This window comes from Hippocampus bargibanti, linkage group LG09 (genome assembly GCF_051943395.1).
Source record: "Hippocampus bargibanti isolate YZ-2025 linkage group LG09, ASM5194339v1, whole genome shotgun sequence".
NCBI classification, from domain to species: Eukaryota; Metazoa; Chordata; class Actinopteri; order Syngnathiformes; family Syngnathidae; genus Hippocampus; species Hippocampus bargibanti.
Window position 1 is genome coordinate 15067985 of NC_142742.1, and position 12016 is coordinate 15080000.

Consider the following 12016-nt stretch of genomic DNA (forward strand, 5'->3'; position numbering starts at 1 on the left):
AAAGAAGAGAGTCTGGTTTGTTGTCTTGTCTTATCTTATCAAATTTGACAGACACTGCTTGGCACAATTTCTATGAAGTTGCAATATCTTATGACTCTATCAATACATGAAGTGAAAATGATCACGCAAATCATTCTCCCAAAACGCCTTCTTGAACCTCAGATTTAGTCTGTAGATATGCCAATATCTAAGGGAGACAGAAGCTGAATCATCACTACCAGTCAATAAATGCAAAATGACATTTTGGCGAGTGAAGCGCTACCTCGCGCGTTTGGACTTGCCCCCAACACCCAGAGTGGATCAGATGACTGTTTCTAAGAGGCTTTCGGGGCTTTGATCTGCCACCAGCACAGATTTGTACGGTTGATCAACGATGCAATACCGAGCGGTGGCACAGTGTGGGAACACGCAGACTTCAAAATAAAAGCCATGATTGCAACACAAAGTCATATTGTGTGGATTAAATGTTCCAACGTATATTCTGATTCAAGCCTTGGGATAACAAAATTGTACAAAACATTATTAGGAAAAAAATAAAGAATAACATTGGAACGAATCAGAAAGAGTATGGCCAAAATTTTAAACCGTTCAGCCAAGATGTGCAACATCTTCACAGTTTCATGACTCAGTCTTACAGCAGCTGTAAACACAGGTTTTATTCAAGCAGTTGTAAATTGCATGACCTGAAAAACAACTTGTGTAAAATCCTGATGCCACCCTTTTCCATTATGTAATTTGAATCACTCACGCATCACAAACTCTGTTTAAGCAGTAAGCACTGCTAAATGCTTTCAGCACCCAAGAAGCACCTACAACATATTCTCCCATAGTAGCACTTAAAAAGGTGGCCCTCAGTGTTGACACTTTGACATATATGGAGGCTAACATCTACAAAAATAGTGTGTTTGCAACAAACAGAATAGTGAACGGAAAAATTGGCAATGAAAAGCAGAAGGTACTGAAAAATATGCACTTAATTCTCCCTCCACCAAGCCCAAGATCCATGTGCTTAACATGTCAGGAAGATGAGAGCCACCTCATCTGGTTTAAAATGGCATTTTAAGGTGAAGCATTGGAATTTTGAAAATGTGTAGACGTGAATTAAAAGGTTAAGGAAACCAACATAAATGTCGTGAGTCGGGAATCTTGTCACATCTGTGACACAGCAATAAAAAGCAAGTGTGACCCCTTATGAATTGTATTTGAGTGTCCCTGTCGACACCATAATCTCTGTAATTCACATGGTGGTGTGGGAATTGTACACCCCCCACCTTTAATAGATGACCATGACGAGGGCAACCACAGTAAATCAGCAGAGGTTCTGAAATCCCCACACTGCTGAGGAAATGTGCACCCTGGGAAAGGAATTCATTATGATGTAATAAGCCTCTTTCGAAAAAGAAAAATACACCTGAGGTCTGAAAACTACTGTATACATTGAACGCTTCCATGCTGTTGGAAAACTAACACCCAGACTCTGTTGACTATTATTGATTGTCTGAAACTATATTTCCAATATGATGACAAAATATGCAGAAAATCTCTGAAAATAATTTAATAAATAACATAAAAATCGCTTGAAAAACAACAGTGTCTTAAGAGTGGTTGCCTTTACAGCAACTCCGGTCTGTTGTTTTTCTACTTCTTCCTTTCTTTTCCTCTTCCTTTCATAACTTGTTGTGAAATGTAAATGTATCCCTTGTGAGACAAAAAAGCTAATCTAATGTCATCTAAATCACAGAAAGGGGGTATTTCCTTTAGCAAGTGGAAAGCTGCCCCCCCAAAAGAGCATGCTTGCAATTATCTGTTTAGACTGAGGGTTGTGGGTTTCTGTCATGCTTGCAGGACCACATTTCCCACAACACTTCTCTGCTTCGCTTGATCTTGAATGTCTGTGCCCTTGGGCTGGTATGTGCTCCGTGTTTTTCCCAATTGTGTGTAGGTGGGTTTCTCAGAGGCTATACATATCCTGTTGTTGTCCTAAAAAGTGTGCAAACCTGTTGAACTGTGGTGGTGAGCTCCAGACAGAGATGAATAATCTTGTTCTTGGTGGCCGTAAAGTCACTAATCCCTGTTAGAGGTGTCCTGTCACAAACAGGAAAAAATAAAAATAAACAAACATATGGATGAATGATGTTTGGTAAACACACGACAGCCAGTACCTGTTGAAGTACACATTTTGAAATGGAGAATAACAAGCTAAATATAAGCAACATTGTATTTAAATAAAGCCCGTGGCACATTGTCCATTATTTGATGAGCCAGAAATGATGTGCTGGGAAACAATTACACCCATGGGATATGAAAATAAAAGAAAATAATTATGTAGTTGGGCGGCCCGGTGGTCGAGTGGTTAGCACACCGGCTTCACAGTGCAGAGGTTGCCGGTTCGCGTCCCGGTACGGCTTCCCTGTGTGGAGCTTGCATGTTCTCCGGGCCCGCGTGGGTTTGCTCGGGGTCCTCCGGTTTCCTCCCACACTCCAAAAACATGCATGGCAGGCAGATTGACCACTCCAAATTGTCCCTAGGTGTGAGTGTGGGAGTGACCGTTGTACGTCTTTGCGATTGGCTGGCAACCAATTCAGGGTGTCCCCTGCCTCGTGCCCGAAGACTCTTCAAACTGACGTTTGTTGTATGAAGAGCTAAGCATGAGCATTTGCTTCTGAGAATTGGCATATACATGAATGACCGTATTGGACAACTAAGTGGGCATGGAGGGTATTGAAGTTGCTCATGTCCGCCCACATTTCGGGATCTGCCAACTACTGACAAGTGTCTCACATGTAGTATGTAAAGTGCTGCCTCCACGCTTGTAATGCTCTCAACAAAAGCAACTTGCCTCGTTGAACTGCCAAGCTGTACCCCTGGTCTTCTTGGTAACAAAACTGTACTGTGCTTTGTCACTGCTGTAGAGCCTTTGAACATTTTCATGGGACAGGATAGCCACCTCAAAATCATCTTGGGTATAAGTATGTGCAAGTGTAAATTGTAATTGAATTCTGAAGGCCTGGGATATCTAAACACCACCCGGTTTCTATTTTAAATGATAAACAAAATTGGGTGTCCTTTAATATTCTGTTGTATGATAATGATACTCCAAAAGCACTTGTACTGTGTCGACTATTGTGATTATAAGCCATGATGTGCAAACACTTACCGGTCAAGCCAAGCTAGGAGGCTCTTGGCAGCACCAATGAGCTCCACCACACATGTGAGAAAATCATTAGGTGGCTTGCGTGTGGCACTCTCGTCATACACCGGGCTTTTCCTGCGATCCGATGTGGCCATGTGGAGACTGTTGGTGGCTGCTCTCATCCTCACCACTAGGTTCTTCAAGTTGTCTGTCTCCACACCATAGTTCTGAAATTGTGATCATATACACAATGACAATTTTCAATCAAGTTAAACGGCCTTTGACTCTGGCTGTTGCATTGTTGCTTGAGAGCGTGTGTGGCCAGAGTGTTCTTGTGACCTTTGATTCCGATCGTGAAGAAAAAATTACTGTGCCGGGGTTTTCTTATTCCCAGTCATTAAATTCCCTTAATTTATCACTGCTTCATGTGTACAAAATAGCCCAGATCCCTTTTCATGCTTCATTAAACAGTGACCAGGTTGGAAATAAAGGCGTCACTAGTTAGAATATGAACAAATTGGTCTTTTGGAGTTCAGGGGTCACTCCTAAAGACTTTCTATGACTCTGTGGTGGCATCAGCCATCCACTATGGCATTGTCTGCTGGTCAGGCAGCATCACCACCCGGGACAGAAAAAGACTGGAGCGCTTTGTCAAGCGGGCCAGTTCTGTCGTGGGCTGCTCGCTGGACTCTCTAGAGGAGGTGGGCAACAGACGGACGCTAGCTAAACTAAAAGCTATGACGGACAGCCCCTCCCACCCCCTCCTGCCCATCCTGACAGCTCTGGGTAGCTCCTTTAGCCAGAGACTATTACACCCGCGCTGCAAGAAGGAGAGGTACCGCCGCTCGTTCCTACCGACTGCTGTCAGGCTTCACAATTCCCAATGATCACATGTGAAAAAAAAAAAAAAAAAAAAACTGGACACTTGTAAATATGGGTTGTTGCAATATATCTAAATGCATTTCTTGATTCTGCACTATGTACAGTCTTGTTTATAGAACGGTTTTTGCACATCTACATTTGCACAGTATACAGTTGACATTTTTATTTTGTTATGCTTAGAATATCTTGTTTTCTATCCTTTCACTCCCACCCCAACCCCATCCCTCTTCAATTGCTGCTGTGGACTGCAAATTTCCCCATTGCGGGACGAATAAAGGTATTCTGATTCTGATTCTGATTCTGATTCTGAAATTGATTTGTATTGTATCTGTATTGAAAGGAATCATTTGTTACAGATCTCTAGTTTGATAAAACACACTCTGCAGCCATTTTGGGGGTGTTGAAACACTGCCAGCAATTCTGCTGTACAGACTGATGTGCCATAATATACTTGCAAAGAGGAACAAGGCATATGTCGGACCAATAAAGGAGATCTCTGTTTTTATTCCACTCCCCCCTCCTAAAAATATCAGTCTTTTCACAAATATCTATGGTATGTCAAGGAATTACTGGAACAATTTTGTCTGACACAGAGTGACTGTAACATGTCTGGCTCTTTGTACAGGACAACGAATGGGTTATCACTCAAATTGTTTAGCAAACAAGAAATACCTCAGTGTCATATATTTTAAAATATAGTACACGCACGCACACACGCACAGACACACACACACAGACACACGCGCGCAGACACATACACACAGATAAAAAAGTTGTATTATTGGAACACATCCAGTGGCAATAGAAAAATACATTAGCAGGGCTTATGGGGCTCATTACTTGGTTTTATTTCTATTAATGTTCTAATGTACGATATTGTCTTTTAAATGTATCACTGAGAACTTTCAGAAACGTTTTGGATTCCACAGAGACTTCAAATGATATCATGGGTCAGAAAAGTGCTGAAACATTAAAAAAAAATGTTCTTTGTCTTAGAAATGCAGTGGCCACCCAATTCCTCGTGGGGAAGAGCACTACTGTTTCCTGTGGAGCTAAGGGACAGCTATGGGGCATCATTTAGACCCAAACGTCATTCTGATTCTGCTTGGCCAACAGGCAATATCATTTTCCATAAGAGATGTTGAGGAGTTTACAGTACATAATAATAATAATAATAATAATAATAATAATAATAATAATAATAATAACAATTTATTTTCAAGCGCCTTTCAAAGGACATTGTGAAATAATAAACGAAATATACTGGATGAGCAATGTAAATAGTGGAGATAGCTACAATTTTACATCTACGCAAAGTGTGGGGTTGTGGTGATGTGGTGGGCGCACATAGGACCATGTTTATCCGAACCAGAAGTTTGATAAAAATCCCATTTCCAACACGGACAAAATATGTGTAAAAGGTTTAAGGTAGATTTGACTTTCTAATCAATTTGAAAACAAAATGACTCCTTGAACAGAAGTGATAAGGCTATGTTTGTAAAAAAAAGGGAAATAAGATTGAATACAACCAAACCCATTTCTGGAATGTAAAGACCTCTTTAAAAGAGCATAATGACAAAAATGCTGACACAGATGAAAATACATGGACCACAATCTGAGACTTTTATGGCACAGGAAGTGATAAAATCCCAAATCAGTTCCATCTGCTGGAAACGTTAGTTCCTTGATAGCTGCACCGTTTGTAGTGCTGCTTTGATGGTAAACGGCACCTAAGTATATAAAGTGTATATAAGTATGGTATACAATATTCAGTATATGAGGAGAAAGCAAACGTGTGTTGGAAGAGAGAAGTATTGGAGACAAAGTCAATAGGTGTTTCAGGCAAAGTGAAGTGAACAGAATCAGAATGCCTTTAATAGTCCCACAATGGGTAAATTTGTAATCTCAAGCAGCAAAATTGAAAGGTGTCAGAAAAGGAAAAAAAATAAGTATTGCATGAACAAAATTGGATCAAGGCAGTATTGGTGGCTCTTTATAACCCCACAATGAAAAAAAAACTGTCGTTTGCCAGTGCACACAAGCACCTTTATGTGTTTTGAGCCTCCATGTGCAGTGTCCTGATGCTTTACTGCATTCTACTTCGTTTGCCAAACAATAAGCTACATACTGACTTTGTGGTTAATGCCCAGCAAGGCAGGCGAGGTGGCCAGCCTAATTACCAAAAGGCTCACCTTTTGCTACTAATAAAATCAATTATTGCAGGTTGGAACTACTTTTACAAGCTTTTTTTGAAATAATTCCCTTAGTCTCACAATTGTTCCCGAGAGGTACCCCGTACATTAATGAATTAGATTAGATTACGTAGCCATTATTGCTTTTTTGAATGTTGCTGTGCCGATTTTGTGTTTGGCAGCCTTTTAATCTGTATTAAGTTCATAGAGTTGCTTGTTCTGTAGCCACAAGGGGTCAGGCCAGTGTCTTCTTGTGACGGTCCCAAGCCCGGATAAATACAGAGGGTTGTGTCAGGAAGTGCATCCGATGTAAAAGCTTGGCCAAAACATGTGAATCAAACCTCTGAAGATAGAGGACACTGATATGCTGTGGCAACCCCTTGAAGGGAAAAACCAAAAGGAAAAGATTGTCGTCCATACTTATTTGTCATGTATTTTTTTATGATGATACCAGTGCAGCATGTTCTACCAGAGACAAATTCCTTGTGTGTTCTTCATACTTGGCCAATAAAGATGATTCTGATTCTGTAGTGACGGGTTCTACCCACCAGTGCGCATAGCAGATCAACAGCTTCCAGCACCAGCTCCTGGTGTCCAATTCTTGCCACACCGAGCTCCTCCAAGTCTTGATGAGTGACCTTCAGTAACTGTTCTCCACTGATTTTCTCCCGTTCCAAGTTGCTCACATACTGCTGCAAGCTTTCATCCAAACCTGGACACAGATTAAAAAAAGTGAGTGGATTGTGTTTACTTAGCTCAAACAGCAGATATCATCACAAGCAGTAGAATTTGCATGTGAATACTTATATGTGTGTATGTAATGTTGGTTCTGTGTGTGTGCATGTGTGTCTGTGTGTAAAAACAATGCAGAAGTGTAATGTAACAGGTGAGAGATAACTTTGCAAGATAAACACACTACAAACAGAGCAACGGTTGAGACCGCCAAGTCTGTTAGGCTAGTTAAACAATGCATGGCTATAGTCGTGCAACTGTTTGAGCATGTGCCAACCGCCTCATGCTCGTTGGACTAATGCATTGACTGGACAATGGACAGCCAGGCTAACAACCCGGTATTAAGAAGTCAAACATACATAAATCATTGAAAGAAAATGTTTCCTTGCGGGAGCCTAACACGAGCTATGTACAATATCACAAGACATGAATACACACAAACACCCACATCCAAGTTTCATTCATTTATCTTTAGTGTGTGAGTGTCTCTGTATAAGTGCACACGTTTGCAGAACGCCATCTTTCTTCCAATGAAAGAGCGTACAGAAAGGGGGCAGCTGCAGATGCATGCCCCCGTGCCCTGCTTCTTAAAAAGACCCCTCAGCTGTGAGACACCCTCAGTCACAACTCAGTCCAACCTCCAACACACAGATATTCCTCAGTACAAGGCAGGATTTGATAGCCATAGATCATCTTGAAATTCAAGTCACAGGGAAGTTTTTTTTAAATCCCCTGAGAACATAAAACATAGCAAGAGATCAGTGAAGCCTCATAAAATAGAGAGCATTAATTTATGAGAGACAACCCACGAAGGTGTGCCTTGTAGTCACTAAGACATTTATCTAACAATGCTCATCATATTTTATTACTCATCTACCTACTGTGGGCCATGAGCATCACATTAGAAGCCCTGGCATGAAAGGTGATTAAATCAGTCATACAGTTAAAGACCCGCGGAGATCAATTGATTAATTTCTGACCTCTTAGAAGTCCAGTGAACCAATTCAAATTTGAGTATAAAGAGGTGAATTGAGTTTGAAATCCTCATGAATGATGAAAATGGTAAAACTGTGAAAGCTGACAGAGCATGCAAGATCCTGCATTTAAGCAACTTACAACACAATGTGACTGTTGGTTGAATAAATTGGTTTGTTGTGGTCAGAGTTGGCAACCAAGCTAAGGCAGCTGAGGAAAACCGATTGTGGCTTGTGAGCCATTTGTCTGCACACAAACCAAATACAATTAGGCCAGGGGTTTCAAACTCATTTTAGTTGCGGGCAAAATTTAAGTTCTGTTTGCCCTCCATAGGCCCACTATGACAGTGAAACCACAAAATTATTACATGTACACAATAAATGAATAGATTACTAGCGTTGTAATCAGTCAACTAAATTATAATATTTTGTTTAATTATTTTTATGTAAACGGGGTAATAAAATTAATGCAAAATTTCAATGTGATTTATTATAGCTGACAATTTTACATTTCAGTGCAGATTTTAGCAATTTGACACATAATTTACTTTTGAGGTCTGCATAAAAAGTCCTGGCGGGCCAGATCTGGCCCCCAGGCCGTGAACACGACTCCAGCAAGTTGGCTCATGAGATGTTTCTCATTACGTGGCATGCAAAATACTCAAGACCATATGAAGGAAGTCTGGTCTTAACCTCTGAATGGCCAGATGCAATAAAAAGCAATATCACACACTAGAGCAACAAAAAAAATTGAGCGGCGCAGGAAAAAGAAGATAAAGTCAAGCTAAATATCAACACTGACCTAAATAACAGGAAACAAATAAAAATAAATGTTGGTTTAGCGCCAAAGCCAAAGGGAATTATGCCATATTTTCACAAACTAACAGAAGGCATGTCAGAAAGAAGGCTTGTAAACAATAAGGCGTGTAATGAGTCCCACACCAAGATCACACAAAATCAGTCTGCTTGAGCAAACAAAGTGACACAGTTTGTACTGACGATACTTGTGTCAAAATGTTGTGAACCGATTGGAAGGGAATGCAGCGTCTGCGTGAAAGCTTTTCAAAAGCTGTACACTATGAAGGAGCTTTGACAACGTTTTATGGCTTCTGTGAAGCACTTGGCAAAAGTCCTCTGACCAAAGAGAGAGTGTGTAACTCCACAGCAGAGACATAAACACAAACAACCAATGTCAAATACAATCATGTTGACATACAGCTGGGAACATATTTACAGCTCACCAATGTTGGGTTTGATTGAAGCTAAAGCATGCAGTAAATCGTTAAATGTGTTGAGTTTCATCATTACCATTTAAAAAGTATTTGTTTGTGTTATCCTTTTATTGCTCGGACCTTTTAGTTTTCTTTTTGAATGTTCTCTGCTTGTGTTTATTAGTAAGCAGCTTTTTAGATTCATATCAATGATCTAAAAAAATGCATATCTGAGTGATTTACCCACAGGCAGGCATAACTAGGGTAGCTTGGAAAGGTTCTGGGCACATAATCTCCAGTCTGGACCGCGTAATGGAACTACAGTATACCCCCAAAGCGAGAGAGACAATCAAGGCCCACAACAAACTTTATGGTTGTGTAAGCACACATTTCTGGCAACGTAAAGAAAAAACATTTTCTTGCCAATGTATATTTTGGTGACAATCTCAATATTATTCAGAACCGTAAGTAGACCAAACGTGCAGATTCGGTTATTCATGGCTTCATCTGTGATAGGATTTTTGTGCGCAAAAACATTACATCCATTCTGTATACTGATTGTGCAATGACACTGTTTCTATCAGTCTGTACCAAGTTTAGATGAGAGACGAAGTAAATAGGGAACTGATCGTAAATCAAGTATTTGTTTCTCACCAATGTGAAAATCATGTTAAAAAAACTACTAAAAGAAAAAAATTAAACTAACATAAAACTACATTTAAAATTACATTATATATTTTAATCCTCAAATTAGATTATACATTTTAATCCTCACTCGTCATTCTTCCTGACAACTCTGAATATCTTTTTAAAATATTGTATCAGTGTATTACAATAAATAAAAATTAACATTGTCAATAATGTGAAAATTATAGAATGAAACCATAAGAAAAAGTCATTGAGGCCGGAAAAAAAAATATTAGGTGTGCCACGGGAAAGTCTCCGATTTCACTTCATTGGTGCAATATAATATATAGACAATACGTTTCCACCTTTCTTCCACAAACATTAACCGTTTTAATGTGATGCTGTTTATGAAGCAAAAAAAGGTATAGAAAATGTTTTAAAGAATCCGTTTGGGTGATCTTTCTTCACAAACATCCCGTGTACAAATTTGTTTGGAATATATCTTTTGGAATTACAAATAATGGTTTTATTCATCAGATTACGAGCAAAGTAAATTTGTGAGAAAATAAAAATACAATTATTTCAGGATACATAACTGGGGGGCCTATTCTCCATACTACATGGCATATGGAACATGTCACAATATAAAAAAACATTGGCATCGACAACAACTTTTAAAAACCAAAAACATGGGGCTTGGGAAATATGCTCACACAAAGGAGTGAACACCCTTTCATTTGCAAGAGAAAAAAACTTGGTAAACTCCTTCTACCAGATCTCTCCCATCTTTCTACCACTCCCTTTGCTCCCACAGGGAGTGGTAGCCGCTCTCGAACGCACACAAACAAACATGCACCGAGATCCCCAACCAAGGTGGCCAGTGGGAACACAACTGGGTGTACAATGGCCAAGCCACTGTAACTCTGCTGTTTTTATTTGTCAGCTAGCCCTCTGAACCTGCAGGGAATGGTCAGGAATTTGATTCATTGTTCCCCACTGAGCGGCACCATTGTGGGAATTCACAGCGCTCTGGCACAATGGAGTCTGGATGGACCAGGCTGTTCTGCAATTAGAAAGAAAGAGCTTGTCTCTGCAACTGCAAAGCTATCTTCTAATGCATGACTTCACAGAACAACAAAGCCTGTATAGACACAAGGCTGGTCCTTCCAATGGGAACTGAGAAAAAAAAAGACTCGGACAATGGGGCTCTCGATGATGTGTCTTTTGTAAACGATCTGCTTATCAAATAATAAAAACTGTGACTACAATCTTTTTTTTTGGGGGACATGCTTTACAATTTCAACATTTTCTTGACTTCAGTGACAAATTACATTTTCAGTCTTATTGTTGCTTCCATTCTCTACCAACAAGAAGTGTTTCAGAGTGAAAATAAAACACAGTGATGGGTTTTCCAAGTGAAAAGGGCAGCTGGGGCTGCTCTCTAACTTGATGGACAATGACTGATGGGATAAGACCGGGTTAAAGTTCACAGGCCTTCCTGCGTTGAAGCATACACAAGGACAAATGTGCAAGTTGATCCATAGCTGCTCTTGTTTTCTAAAACAGCTTTAACATAGAATTTGAAGTGAATACCATTGTAGGTAATTTGTAGATTTGTTTTTAAAAGGAGACATTAACATGTTTAATTTCTCTGTATTTTCCATACAAAGCTGTTAACGTTGTGGTTAGGTCAGTGGTGACTGATATATGGTGTCAGTTGTCGAAACACCATTGCAAAACAAGGCGTTGGGGAAACCAACACCTCTGGAGAGGTAAATGTGATGGCCAACACACCGATCAAGACGCCAACCACTGTTGCATATCCCTTCTATGGACAACTATATACAAAAGATCAAATATGTGTGAAACAGAATAGAACTAAAGCAGTGGTAGCACAAATAATAATGTGTGAATCCACAAAAAACAAAGCAGTGATTTCATGCACATGACAAAAAATGTATTGATAAGGTCACGATAGGGTCAGTAAACACCAGAAAAATGTTGTGTTTTAATTGGTGCAAATTGTTCGGGGTGGGAGAATTAAATGTTTCTTGGATGCATCATGATGCCCATTAATATATTTTCATTTTTAAAAAATGCCATAATGCTGGTGTCATGGAAAAAGTGAAAGGCATAAGCGACTTGCTCAAAGGCAGCTCCACAGAATAGTGGAAAACAAGTCGGGCGGCCCGGTAGTCGAGTGGAGAGCACGGTGGCTTCACAGTGCAGAGGTTGTCGGTTCGCGTCCCGCTATGGCCTCCCTGC

At 40.0% G+C, this 12016-nt stretch overlaps 1 protein-coding gene across 4 annotated transcripts in view; it reads right to left on the minus strand.

The window, feature by feature from the left end:
* The window catches only part of LOC148893764 (connector enhancer of kinase suppressor of ras 3-like), a 57129-nt gene that overhangs the window by 33578 nt on the left and 11535 nt on the right, over window positions 1-12016 (minus strand). For 2 of the 4 annotated variants that reach the window (XM_089003831.1, XM_089003830.1), the window contains exons 2-5: window positions 6756-6919; window positions 3158-3360; window positions 1998-2085; window positions 1272-1355 (exon numbers count right to left, since the gene is read on the minus strand). In XM_089003831.1, the coding sequence (XP_088859957.1) occupies window positions 1272-1355; window positions 1998-2085; window positions 3158-3360; window positions 6756-6919 (539 nt within the window). The remainder of the gene's footprint in view (window positions 1-1271; window positions 1356-1997; window positions 2086-3157; window positions 3361-6755; window positions 6920-12016) is intronic. The other 2 variants (XM_089003833.1, XM_089003832.1) reach the window with 1 other exon arrangement.